At 48.6% G+C, this 13,872-nt stretch overlaps 1 protein-coding gene across 1 annotated transcript in view; it reads left to right on the top strand.

Annotated features, from left to right (window-relative positions):
* Positions 1-13,872, top strand: part of LOC129338473 (uncharacterized) — a 49,417-nt gene continuing 35,545 nt past the window's right edge. The window contains exons 1-7 of the mRNA XM_054992746.1: positions 1-21; positions 298-434; positions 2,479-2,582; positions 3,031-3,149; positions 5,104-5,271; positions 12,295-12,500; positions 13,569-13,663. Coding sequence (XP_054848721.1) covers positions 1-21; positions 298-434; positions 2,479-2,582; positions 3,031-3,149; positions 5,104-5,271; positions 12,295-12,500; positions 13,569-13,663 — 850 coding nt within the window. The remainder of the gene's footprint in view (positions 22-297; positions 435-2,478; positions 2,583-3,030; positions 3,150-5,103; positions 5,272-12,294; positions 12,501-13,568; positions 13,664-13,872) is intronic.

Raw genomic sequence — 13,872 nt, forward strand, 5'->3', positions numbered from 1 at the left:
ATGGATCAAAACTTCACTGGGGTAAGAGGGGCCGCAGTGCTCTTCCTCTCTGCAAATGGGGTGAACATTTAAAAAAACCTCCAAGTTTGATGAGGGAAAGGCAAAGCCCAGAGGCTAGCTGAGGATGCCCAAGATGCCCAAGATGCATGCTCCTTCATCACAAAGATTTGAACCCAGGCCTCCCCAGTCCTAATGTCATTTTTTCTCTACTAACCACACAGGGATGAAAAAGCTAGCGCAGGAACTTAGGTGGTCAGCAGCTTTGTGGTTTTTCAAGGTGTCGTCTTTCTGTTTTAGATGGCCCACCTGCAGAACCTTTCGGCAAGGCAGCTCGCTCAGCTGACCTTAACCGAGGAGGTGTTCAGCTCCGTGGCCAATGTGGATCGCGTCTTCCATAGACTCGCTCGGTTGTCCACTCTGGAAGATCTGGCAGCGTACTGGGATGAGTTCAACATTGTCTATGAAAAGGTCAATGAAAAAATCTTGGACTAGTCCCTCTGTCTCAGCTGTGAGAATAGAAGGAGGAATAAAAGGAGGAGCCAGAGCATGACTCTGAGCTCCTTGGAGGAAGGAGGGGCTAAAAAGGTGATCGATGGGGGTCGGAGTTCCCCCCTCTATTTGTACCCAGCACCAGGTATAACTGCCTCTGAACAGGGAAGTTCTGTTGAGCTAGTATGGAAAATGGCTGTTTAGGCAACACGCATCTCCCAGTCTAGAGGAGCATTCTTTTGTCTGTCCTAAACACTGTTGACCACAGGCTCTAATATTATGAGTCAAGAGGATCTCTTGGGGGATGGAACCCATGACTGTTTAGATCAGTTTGAAACGGGGTCTGCCATGTAAACTGCTTCCGTGAAGGGCTGTAGGGCATGGGAAAGCAGCCTTGGTAGCAAGGCTGATTTCTTGCACTCGCCTGATCACCATCCTTCTTTCTCCCGCCCCTCCCCGCCCCGCCTCCTTTCCAGTAAGCATAATACTAACTTTTATCAGGCTAACAGAAGATACGCAGAGCCTCAGAAAGGGAGGCTCAGAACACACAGGTCTCTGGCACAGGTAAGGTCTTTCGCATCGTGGAGAAAACCTTGCCTTATCCTCCCTGTGCGCCACAGCCCTGATCTGAATCCAGGCCCTGCATGACTGCAATTTAGTTTGTCCAAAAAAAAATGCAAGGAAAAGGACCCCTGCACCATTTCTCCTGCCACTGGGTCTGGTTTGGTGGTGCCAAGATGTGCACCCTTGTGATTCTCTCTTTGTGTGTGCTGCACGGCAAAGGAAGGTCTACTCTGTAGGTGCAAACTGGTTTGACTGTCATGGCTTTCTGCCAGAATGCGCCCCAGGAATGATTGCTCTGTGGGACAGGGCTGTTGGGCTTGGATGGGCGAATTTCAGTGGCCTCGCTGAAATCATCCCAAAGAGTGCAAGGGGAGGAAAATGGGCTGCCCTTTTGACATGGCACGGAGAACAGATTCTGCTGTAGTAAAGACAAAGGTGGTTATTGTGGGGGCGAATGGTTAAAACCTAGAAGTTGGGGGGACTTGGGGCCATGTGCCCCCTGCAGAACTCCAGAGCTGGCAAGGAATGCTTGTGGGTTTAAAAGCATTAGGGGAGAAACAACCTGTAGAATCAGGGAGGGAGAGACACATGATGTACACTGAAATGTCCTGCTCTGCAGCTCTGCTTGGAAGTGCCTGCTTCCACCAGAAACCCTGAGAAGGAGATCAAACGTCTGGGAGTTTGGGTCGAATCCTGCCAATCCTGAATAGGCCAAGTGATTCAATACAGGATTCGTCCCCTTTTCCCTTCAATAGATAAGAAACCTCTGACGAATTGTAACAGTGAGACCCTCCTTGTTATTCAGTTTACAGACTGTTTTAATTGTCTTTTGTTCCTACTTTAGCCTGGTTCTGTCAGTATGTTTAATATCTCAGTGGAAGTGGAAAATGCCCTGCTATCAAGGTCCATCCAATGGCTGCACATGGAGTTTCCAGCATTCACTGACGCGCATTATCAGCTTTGGTTTGAGAGACGGCTCCCAGTCGTTCTCCCCGGTCTGACAGCTGCGATTCTTCAGCAGATACCCCTCAGTCTGTCTTGCAGGGCTTACAAGTCTTTGTGAGTCTCTATTTCCTTTCACTTTTGGGGAGAGAAATCTTTACAACTTAACAAACTATAAAACCCTCAAGCACAGTTTCAGAGGGATAAGTAGCTATACCTCTTGCAGAAAAAATAAACGGGACTCTGGTGGGACCTTCCCCTCAGGTTTTATTCCCTTGATTAGTTTTACAAATACAAACATGCTTGGATCAGTCCCTCTGGCCTAGTCATCTTGGGAACTGTAGTTGCAATCCAGATTTCTAACTGAGATTTCTCAACATCCTAATTAAACGACTGTTTCTGGGATTCTTTTGGGACAGTTAGACTTGTTTAAAAATGGTATGAGTTTGTGTGCTTCAGATAATAATTCTCTTCATGTTTCAGGATCTCTGGGATCAACAGGGGCTTCTCTGAAATCCCCGAGGAAGGGAAGAGAGACATTTTGAACTACATGGTGTCCTTTCTAAGCCAGAAATCTAAAACCACTGGTAATTACCTGCGGCATAGAGCTTTGGGGTAGTTTAGATCCTTTTGCAGGAAAGCATAAAGATAACCACTAAAGGCAATAGCATAATTTGGGATCTGCAGGCCTTGATCTCCAGACCCCTGATCATCTTCCTGACTCACCTCTGGAACCTGTTTTCCGTACCAGTATGAATATAAAAGATGGTGTTTGGCGGGGAAAGGCTTCAGGGTCAGAGGCCATGATTTCAAAATGGCACAAAAGAATTCAACAAATGTGACGTGAACCAAAACTGATGATGAAATCAAAAAGAAAATAGCCATTATCAGCACAGCCCTAATTTCAAGGCCCAGCCCTCATCACTGATGTGGCTCTGTTGTCTTTTTGTTGTCAAAGTAGAGTTTTAGAGGATAGACGATGGTCTCCTGTTGGGCCAATGTGCCATGATATTTCTTTCTGCAATGTCCTTGCAGGTCCAGCCTGCTCAGCCCAAGTCACAACAAGAAACTGGCTCCTCCAGTTCTTTGGGAAGTTCTCTGAAGAGGCACTGTACACTCAGCTGGTCTCCTGCTACCATCAAGCTTTTGATGCAGTAAGTTGTCCGAGTCTGGTATCGTTCTACTCTGCTCTGGTTAGACTTCACCGAGAGTATTGTGTTCAGTTTTGGGCACCACAATTTCAGAAGGATACAGACAAGCTGGAAGGTGTCCAGAGGAGGGCAATGAAGATGGTGAGGGGTCTGGAGACCAAGTCCTCTGAGGAAAGGTTGAAGGAGCTCAGAAAGTTTAGCCTGGAGAGGAGATGACTGAGAGGTGATATGATAACCATCTTCAAGTACTTGAAGGGCTGCCATATTGAGGATGGTGCAGAGTTGTTTTCCACTGCCCCTGAAGGTCAGACCAGAACCAATGGGTTGAAATTTAATCCAAAGAATTTTTGGTTAAACATTAGGAAGAATTTCCTGACAGTTAGAGCGGTCCCTCAGTGGAACAGGCTTCCTTGGGAGGTGGTGGCCTCTCCTTTGGAGGTTTTTAAGCAGAGGCTAGATGGCCATTTGACAGCAATGCTGATTCTATGAATCTGGACACATCATAAGGGGAAAGGCAGAATGGATTATATCAGTGCTTAGTTCTCACCTTCTTACATGCCCAGGGTAATGCCAATCACCACCTTGGAGTCAGGTAGCAATTTTCCACAGGCCAGTTTGGCTAGTCATCCTGGAGGTGTTTTGCCATCTTTTGGGCATGGAGTGGAGGTCACTGGGGCAGTCGGGGGGGGGGGGGCTAGTTGTGAAGTTCCTGCATTGTTCAGGGGGTTGGACTAGATGACCCTAGAGATCCCTCCCAACCCTATGATTCTATGATTCTGGCCCAGCTTTTCTGTGTTGAGTCTGTAGGAGGTCACAAGCAACTTGCCACTACCATCCTCTCCATTCTTATATATTCATCTGAGTCCCCTTAAACCCCCTCCCCTGGATCTGGATACCCCAGGCAAGCCAGATCTCATCAGATCTGAGAAGTTAAGCAGGGTTGACCTTGGTTAGTAATTGGATGGGAGACCTGCAAAAAAGACCAGGGTCGCTATGCAGAGGCAGGCAGTGGCCAACCACCTCTGTTTTGTAAAGCCCAGCAGGGGTGGCCATAAGTCAGCTGTGACTTGATGGTGCTCTCCATCACCACCCTTTGACCCAATGTACTATTTTCCAGGAAGGGGTAAAAATTAAAGAGAAAGATGTAGTTGCCTAGGGACTAGAAGGGAAGGAGTTCCCTAGGGCAGGGCAGGGAAGGCCATTCATAGAGGGTAAAGGAAGGGAAATCACAGAATCCCAGAGTTGGAAGGGGCCTTACAGACCTTCTAGTCCAACCCCCTGCCCAATGCAGAATGAGCCTAAAGCATCCCTGACCAATATTCATCCAACCTCTTCTTGAAAACTGCCAGTGAAGGGGAGCTCACCACCTCCCTAGGCAGCTGATTCCTCCTTTGAACTAGGGGTGTGCGCTTCGGGAATCCAATTCAGGTAAAATACCCATATCGGACCTGATCCAGAAAGCTTAGGGACTTCTGCTGGTCCCAATTCAGGAATCCTGAAGCAAAGCTTCCCGAAGCATTCGTCATGCTTCGGGAAGCTTTGGATTTAAATGCATGTTTCCCTGCCAATGCGAGCAGCAGGGAAAGGGGCATTTAAACCCCTGAATCAGCTGCTCTTTGGGGGCTTCCCCAAGGAGCAGCTGAGTGCTGGCGCTGCTGTCGGGGCCAGGAAACTCCTCGGCCCCAACACTGGTGGGAGAAGGAGGCGGCGAGGATGCAGGCATAAGCCTGCATCGCCCCACCGGGCGCTCCGTTCGCCCGCCATTCCCTGCCCCCGTCCGCCGGGAACCCCAGACAAATGCCTGCGAGCCTCAGCCGAGTGCTCGCTGTCAGCCACCACGGACAGGGCTGGAGAGCCAAGACTTCCCCAGCCCCGCCACTGGATGACAGCGGCGGGGGGGGGGGGGCGGGGAACACAGGCAAATGCCTGCAAGCCCCTGCTGGGTGCTTGCTGTCAGCCACAGTGGACAGGGCTGGAGACTTCCCTGGCCCCGTCTGCGGCGGATGACAGTGGCGGTGGAAATGCAGGGAAATGCCTGCGAGCCTCTGCTGGGCGCTCGCTGTCAGCCGCTGTGGACGGGGCCGGAGAGCAGAGACTTCCCTGGCTCTGTCTGCAGTGGATGGCAGTGAGGGGGGGAATGCAGGCAAATGCCTGCGAGCCTCCACTGGGTGCTCACTGTCAGCCACTGCGGATGGGGCTGGAGAGCGGAGACTTCCACGGCCATGTCTGCGGCGGATGACAGCGGCGGCAGGAATGCAGGCAAATGCTTGTGAGTCCCCGCCGGGCACTCGCTGTCAGCTGCTGCGGACGGGGCCGGAGAGCAGAGACTTCACCGTCCCCGTCTGCGGTGGATGACAGTGGCGGTTCTCCGTTCACCCACCACTGATGGGGCCGGGGAAATCCCCGGTCCCGTCAGCAGTGGGTGAAAGGGGCAGCGAGAAAGCAGGCATAAGCCTGCACCTCCCCACTGGGTGCAGGAGAAACAGCCTGGCGCGCTCACCCTCCCAGTGATACAGAGAGGAAATCTCCCCTCTCACTGGGAAGATCTGCGCCGCCAGGCTGCTTCTCCCTGATGTCAAAGAGACAGGGAGACAGCCTTTCAAATATTTAAAGAGATCAATCATGTCCCCCCTCAATCTCCTTTTCTCCAAACTAAATATTCCCAAGGCCCTCAGCCTTTCCTCGTAGGGCTCAGTCTCCAGACCTCTGATCATCCTCGTCGCTCTCCTCTGCACCCTCTCGATTTTGTCCACATCCTTTTTGAAGTGGGGCCTCCAGAACTGCACACAATACTCCAGGTGTGGCCTGACCAAGGCAGTATAGAGAGGGACTATGGCCTCCTGCGATTTCGATGCAATGGCCCTTTTGATACAACCCAAGACTGAGTTTGCTTTTTTTTGCCACCACATCACATTGGCTGCTCATATTTAGTTTACAGTCCACTCTTACCCCAAGATCTCTTTCGCATACACTGCTACCCAGAAGTGTATCCCCCATCCTCTATTTGTGCTTCACATTTTTGTGGCCCAGATGTAATACTGTACACTTATCTATGTTGAATTGCGTCCTGTTCACAACCGCCCACTTCTCCAGAGTATTCAGGTCTTGTTGAATTTGAACTCTATCTTCTTGTGTGTTTGCCACTCCTCCCAGTTTGGTATCATCAGCAAATTTAATGAGTAGCCCGTTTATCCCTTTGATGGATATAGATTTGAAGAAAAAGGATTTTATATACTTTTTATATACTACTACTGTGCCTTTTCAGTATTACATGCTTTGCACTTTTTCTATGCTCAGGAGCTAATGTAGTATTTGTAATGCAAACTGTAAGAATATGAAACTTGAAACAAGAAGAATGTATGCTGAACCTCTGTAAGAACTGAGGATGAAAATATATATATATATTGCTTGTAGAGCTGCACTTATAAGAATATTACACATGTTACATTATTCTATAAGATTCCAATAGGAATCAGTATTAGAGAACCTTTTTGTAGAAAACTGATTTGATGCAGCAAGCTGGTTTGGCCATCTGTGACATTATCTCCCTTAAGGCTGCAGGAGAAATTGGGGGAAAGGGCAAAAACGGAGGAATCATCCCTTTCTGCCCACGGACTTCAGTTATCTGAAGGCACCAAGGCTGCCAGATTGAGACTTCCTGGCACCGTTGAAGGTGAAAGTGTTATGCCCAGAAGGAAGTAGGTAAAAGGTTGGAAAGTGTCCTTCCAAAATACAAGATAAGAAGCTGCAAGAATTGGAATTCCCCAAGTAGAGGGGCCGACCCAGAATTGCATCTTCAAATCAGACCTGACCCTAGATATCTTACGAGCCAATAAGATAGCAAATATTAGAATATTGTAATATTATTATGATTACCTGAAGGTATTAATTGCTTTGCACTTCTATTGTAATTCTGATGAGCTTTGCACACGAGGAGACCGTCTACTTCTGTGTAAAAGAAAGGGCTCATCCACCGGTTTAATTAAACCATCTGTTTTGCTTCAATTCAAGAAGGACTCCAGGATCTTACTTTAATTTTTATTGTGGTTGGTCGGAAAAGGGAGAACGAACCACAGAGGCGCAAAGTTTTGCACATAACAGCTGGGGGCTCGCTCCTTGGCTGCGCCCTCTACTCCAGAGGAGCCTTCTCTCGCAAGGACTTCAACAGACCCCAAGAACGTGCATGGCAGTCCAGATTTTGGGTAAACGGGTGGAAGTTGGTGCCTAGCAGAGGGGTGGCGACTCGAGGAGACGAGGAGAACTGCAGCAAGAACCTGCCGGGGTCCTCGAGAATTTACATAGCACGGGGTTACACTCCACCTGCCGATAAAATACCGGGCCCAAAACCAAGCCCTGTGGCACCCCACTAGACACCTTCCTCCAATCTGATGAAACGGCATTGACCACCACTCTTTGGGTGAGGTCCTCTAACCAGTTCCCTATCCACCGAACTGTCCTATAGTCCAGTCCACAGTTTTCCAGTTTACCCATTAGAATATCATGGGGAACCTTACCAAAGGATTTACTGAAATCCAGGTAAATCACGTCGACAGTGTTCCCACGATCCAGTAAGCTCGTCAATCGATCAAAGAAGGAAACCAGGTTGGTCTGACAAGATCTGTTGGGGACAAAACCATGTTGATTTCTCCAGATCTCTAAGTGGTCCTTCAGATGCTTACAGATCAATCCCTTTAAAACCTTCTCTAATAACTTCCCAGCAACAGAAGTCAGACTTACCGGCCTGTAGTTTCCTGGGTCATCCTTCTTCCCTTTCTTAAAGATTGGGATAACATTCGCTCTTCTCCAATCTTGTGGCACATCCCCAGTCCTCCAGGAGGCCTTGAAGACGATGGACAGAGGCTCTCCAAGTTCTCTAGAAAATTCTTTTAGCACTCTTGGGTGCACACCATCTGGCCCATGGGATTTGTATTCATCCAGTGCAGCCAGATGCCTCTCCACAACCTCTCTGTCAATGTCAACTAGCCTCCCAGGTGCCCTGTCGTGTCTACTACCATCTCTAGATGGGCTCAAGTTCTTCAGGGAGAACGTAGAGGCAAAAAAGTCATTAAGCCTGTCTGCTTTTTCTTTGTCCTCCATCAGAGTTTCTCCATCTACTCCCAACAGCGGTCCAATTGCCTCTTTTACTTTGCATTTGCTTCTCACATATCTGTAGAAGATTTTCTTATTGTAGTGAGCCCCCCTGGCCAGACCCAGCTCATATTGAGCTTTGGCTTCTCTGATGGCTGATCTGCAGTACCTAGTAACCCTCATAGATTCCTCTTTAGAGGTCTGTCCTTCTCTCCATTTCCTGAACAGTTCCTTTTTCTCCCTTGGCTTATTCTGGAGCTCTCTGTTCATCCACATCGGTTTCTTGGAGCCCTTACCATGTTTCCAACTTGCTGGAATGTTTGAGAAGAGCCCACCCTTCACTCGCTCCTTTTCCTTCCAGCACACTCCCCCACACAATGACTCTCATCAAGCCTCTGAGTTCATTGAAGTCGGCCCTACGAAAATCTAACCTATGAGTCTGGCTACAAACTTCCTTGGCCCCCCACAGCAACTGGAATTCAAAGAGGACATGGTCACTTCCCCCTAAGGTCCCCACCACCTTCACCCCATCTACCAATTCTTCCCTGTTGGTTAACATTAAGTCTAGTATGGCCGAGTCCTGTGTAGCTTCCTCCACCATTTGAAAAAGGAAGTGATTGGCCAGGCAGGTCAGGAAGTTGCGCAAGTCTTGTCGCTTTACTGAGCTTGTCTCCCAGCACACATCGGGGAAGTTGAAGTCACCCATAAGGTTCTGAAGTCTGGATACTCTACCAGTCTGTTCAAGGAGGGCAGCATTCATTTCCTCTCCCTGGTCAGGCAGTCTGTAGCAGACTCCAACAACAATACCTTTGTCCTTCCTCCCCTTATTTCTACCCATATACTTTCCACTGGGTTGTCAGCCACATTCTCCAGAACTTGCTTACAATCTGTGAGGATCCTCCCTCACTGGCGCCCTCTCCTGATGGCCTGCCATCCCACCAGCTCTCCAGGCAGGTGTCCTCTGGCCTCAGATGGGCAGCAAAGGGGGTTGCACCACCTTGTTCCTTCTCCTGCCCTGGGAGTAGCAGCACGCTCCAGCTGTCTCTCCCTGCAAAATCCTCCTTGGCCTTCACAGGAACCTGAATTTAAAGGCCTCCCCTGGCCCCACCTCCCTGGCTCTGGCCCCAATCGTCACCCCGCCTCCCTGACTGGCCCTGCTCCCAGCCTATCTGATAGGAGGGCTGGGTAGACTCTGCAGTCTCCTGGCCCCACCCACTCCATCCCCACCTAGGGTGGGTCCTTTGGTCTGCTCTCTGCCTGGCTGGCCCCTGCTGCTTCTGAACCTTCCCCCGTGGCTCCCTTGGCATCTTGGGGCCTGCGCCTGCCTGGCTGGTGCTGATGGCACCCTCCTGTGCGCCTGGATGAAGTGGAGCCATCTGGGCAACTGCAGGAGACAGGTGAGTCTGCTGGGTGGCTGCAGGCTGTTCCCCAGAGTGGTGCCTGGGCGTCGGCTGCAACTGGCCTAAGGGTGGGAGAGGCCTGGAGGGGCTCCTGCAACTGAGGTACTGCCAGAGGCTGTGCTGCGGGACCTAAAGGGGGTGCCTGCTGCTGCAGGGCTGGTGGAGAGGGTGGACAAAAGGCCGGCGTCACCGGACACAATCAAGCCCTCTCCTCACATACAACGCCACTCCGCCTCCTCTTCTACCCTTCCGTTTTTTCTTGAACAACTTCTACCCATCCACTACCACATTCCAGTCATGGGAATCATCCCACCAAGTCTCAGTAATTCCTACTATATCGTAGCCCTCTGTTTGCAAGAGAAGCTCAAGCGCGTCCTTCTTATTACCCACACTTCGGGCACTGATATATAGGCACTTGTAGCCTTGTACCTTTGTTTTATCTGCCCTACCCGGGTGGAACCCCGCTGTTATCACTTCTTCATTGAAATCCCCTTGTTTATATTTATTTATTTATATTTCAATTTATATACCGCCCATCCCCAGGGGCTCTGGGCAGTGAACAGTTTAAAATCAATAAAAACAAGAAAACAACAATACTAAAATCAATATACAAAACAATAATGAAATAAATTAACCAAGTGCAATGGTGGGGAGAACCCCCCCCCCCGAAGGTGGGAGGCCGACATGGTTGATCGTCCCCTTCCCCTTGCAGCATCAGTTTAAAGCTCTCCTGATGAAGCTCTCCAGGTTCTTTCCAGAGATTTTCTTCCCTGACCTTGAGAGGTGAAGCCCATCATGTGCTAGAAGGCCTTCTCTAAGGAAACTGATCCCGTGGTCCCAGAACCCAAAGTGCTCCTGTCGAAAACACCACCTCATCCAATTCACCTCGAGTATGGTCTGCTCCCTTTGCGTTCATTCCTCTTCCTTTGACAGGAAGAAGAGAATACCACCTGTGCCCCTACTGTCTTCAACTGCCTTCCAAGAGCTTCATAGTCCTCTTCAATTCTTGTGATGGTATTTGCAGTCGTGTCATTCATTCCCACGTGAACCAGCACAAACGGGTACTGATCGGTTGGTGTGATCAGTTTCAGCAGTCGGCTTGTAACATCCTGAATTCTGGCTCCCGGCAAGCAACAAATCTCTCGGAGTAGGGGATCTAGCCTGGACACATGACATTCCATAACCCTAAGCAGAGAGTCTCCAATGATGACGACTTTCCATTTTCTTCCACTTCCATGTGGCCCCATGCCCTTTTCACGCTCTCCTCCAGTTTTTTGTGGTTCTCCTTACACTCTCATCTCCGTCACCATAAGCACCTCAAAACGACTCTTGAGCTCCAGTGGACCAGAGCGTCACCTTAGTCCACGTCTGTACGGTTTGTACTGCAGAACTGAGAGAAGGCTCAGACGGGAGATCGACTCTTCCTTCTTCTCTTGGACTTACTTCTTCATGCTTGTGCAGAGCACCCGGGCTCTTCTGAAATGCTTGAGGTGGCAGCCAAGTTGTCATCTAAAGTGGTCAAACTTTGTCTGGGCCATACCATTTCAGAGGACAAATGGAAACCCACATAACTGAGTGCTCCTCCATGTAAAGGAAAATGAAAAAAATCCCTAAAATACCTGCATGAGGGACATTAGGATATTAGGGAGGATAGGCTAGAACCTTTTTTCCTGATACGCTTGGGCTGTTTTATGTAAATGTGCCTTGAACTTCTTGCAAGAAGGGTGAGATAAAATTGACACATTCTTAAAGACCCTGAGCCTGAAAATTATTTGTACTTGAATCAAATCTCACATTTTTATTTTTCAGTACTTGGTTTTGGATCTCCTAACTCCAAGGCAGATTGGAGACATGATAGTCCATTCCAAAACACTGACCAGTGTGCATTTGGCAACTCAGCTGGTGGCCTTCCTCCAAGAAAGCAGCCTTGGCAGCATCCAGATGATCTTCCAAGAATTAACCAGGGCTGCAGTTCAGGTCATCGTTTTAAGCTTGTAGTCCTTCAGTATCTGTTACCCTACTGATGGGTTTTGAAGGGCGGGGGGACAGAATTGAAAAGTACATAAATGTTGAAGGCCGCCATTTTCTTGGTATTGATAAATGCAACATAGTAGTGTTATATTGGATAACAGACCTTAAAATTTGGCTTGCTAGTTTATTAAATTCTAGTAAAATTAACAGATTTTTTTTACACAGAGGGAAAGTGTTTAAAATTTGAATTAATACTAGAAATGTTGAGGAAAATTGAAACGTGTTTCCTGAGGATCCTATCCAGTGATAAAGAGATTTTTCCATTTTTCATTTTGTTTGATGATTTCAAATCTCCACTCTTCACTCTCAGTTTTGTAGATCTGTTTATACCGTATGTTATATGGTTTTATGTGAAATATATATGAAATTTATGTATGATGCATGTCAATTGCATATGCAGTATATGCTTTCATTTAGTTCATTGGCAAACAACTTTTGTTGGAAAATGCGTAAGTTTACTTTTAAAAATATCTGTGTAAGGAAATGGAAAATTGTGCAATGGTGCAGAAAATGATGTAGCAAATCAATCTGAGGATTTTGTGGTCAAAATAGCAGGGGTGAGACATTTGGGTTCTTCCCCAAGGCTGTGCTCCTGCACTCACTGGATTCTCTTTCTGCTCCTTCTGCAGCACAAGATCTCAGTCCTCCCAAACTCAGAAGTTGCCCAGCTGTTCTTGGCTAACTATCTAGCACTCAGGTCTTCTCAACTGGAAGCCTACACTGCAGGGGACTGGAATGCCACCTTCCACGAGGAGCTGCGCTTTCTCTGCCCAGTCATCAGTGCAACGACTCTTGCTTACATCGTCCCCCGAGACTTTAAATCCCTGAGCACCATGTAAGTCCTCGGCAGTTTGGCAAGATGCATGAAACCACAGCTCAAGGCTCTGTGGAGACTCACAGCAGCTCAACACTGGAAGGGAAACAGGCACTGGGCAAGACCCAGGAAATGTAGGAATAACCTCTTCCCTCCTTCTTTGTTTTAAATTGAGGCAGCAGCCAGAGCAACAAGTGCTACCCAATTTCATTGCCCTGCTGTTTTAACTTGGGAAACCCTGGTTTTGTTTTTGCTTTGCCCTCGTGCAAGTTGGATCTAGAAGTTTTTAGTCTTGTTTGCTTCTTTGCTTCCTTGCGTTACTTTTATATTACTTTTGTGCAGGGCTTTTTTTCTGGGAAAAGAGGTGGTGGAACTCAGTGGGTTGCCCTTGGAGAAAATGGTCACATTGGTGGTGGCTCCGCCCCCTGATCTCCAGACAGAGGGGAGTTGAGATTGCCCTCCGCGCTGCAGCACAGAGGGCGATCTAAACTCCACTCTGTCCGGAGATCAGGGGGCGGGGCCACCGGCCATGTGACCATTTTCAACAGGTGCTGGAACTCCATTCCACTGCGTTCCAGCTGAAAAAAAGCCCTGCTCTTGTGTCAATTGTGTATATGCGGTGTTTAAATAGAGTGTCAATGGTGTCCAGCATGCCAAAGACATTAAAAAGGGTGAAACTGCAAGGCTGATAGGGATAACAGACAAAACAAAAAAAGAAGTGAGGACGGGTGACCTGCCCCTACTAGAATCCAGGTGGCCTGCGCCTGGAGCTCCTACCGGGACATCCCGCACCACCTTATCTAGAGCAAGTTGCTGTCATCTAGCTTGGAGGCTGCACGTTCGTTGGTTGCCAGGTCTCGAGCTGAGAGAAGTTTGCTACTAAGGAGTCTACTGCTCTAAGGGAGTAGATGGATCCTGGCCTATAAAAGGATATGGCAGGGCTGGCCTACCATGGGAGGTGTGCTTTGGAGAGCCAGTGAAAGAACGTGAGATCTGAGAGGCTCTCCTGGAATCTCTCTCAGCATTTCCGATTCCAGGATCTTGCGACTGCGTGTGATCTCATTGTCTTCGTGGTTTCTGTCCCAACAGCGTTGCCAGGCTTAGTGAAGCACACCCACATATGACAGAATCTTCTAGAAGAGCTGTTGTGCTCTGGATCGTACAGAACTTTGAAGTCCTAAAAGGTAACTTGCCTCATTCACCAAATCATGATGGAAAACCACAAGGAGTACAGACCAATCTCAATGGTCCAAGACAGAATATCAAAGAAGTTCCCTGAACAGACGCCTGGGCTCACGAGTCCCTTGAAAACCTTCTAGACTAGAGGTTTCAAACTAATTTCTCGACCCAAAGAATGGTTCCCAAAAATCTCTGGGGGAAGACATGACAGTTA

The sequence above is a fragment of the Eublepharis macularius genome, chromosome 12, assembly GCF_028583425.1.
Source record: "Eublepharis macularius isolate TG4126 chromosome 12, MPM_Emac_v1.0, whole genome shotgun sequence".
Lineage (NCBI taxonomy): Eukaryota > Metazoa > Chordata > Lepidosauria > Squamata > Eublepharidae > Eublepharis > Eublepharis macularius.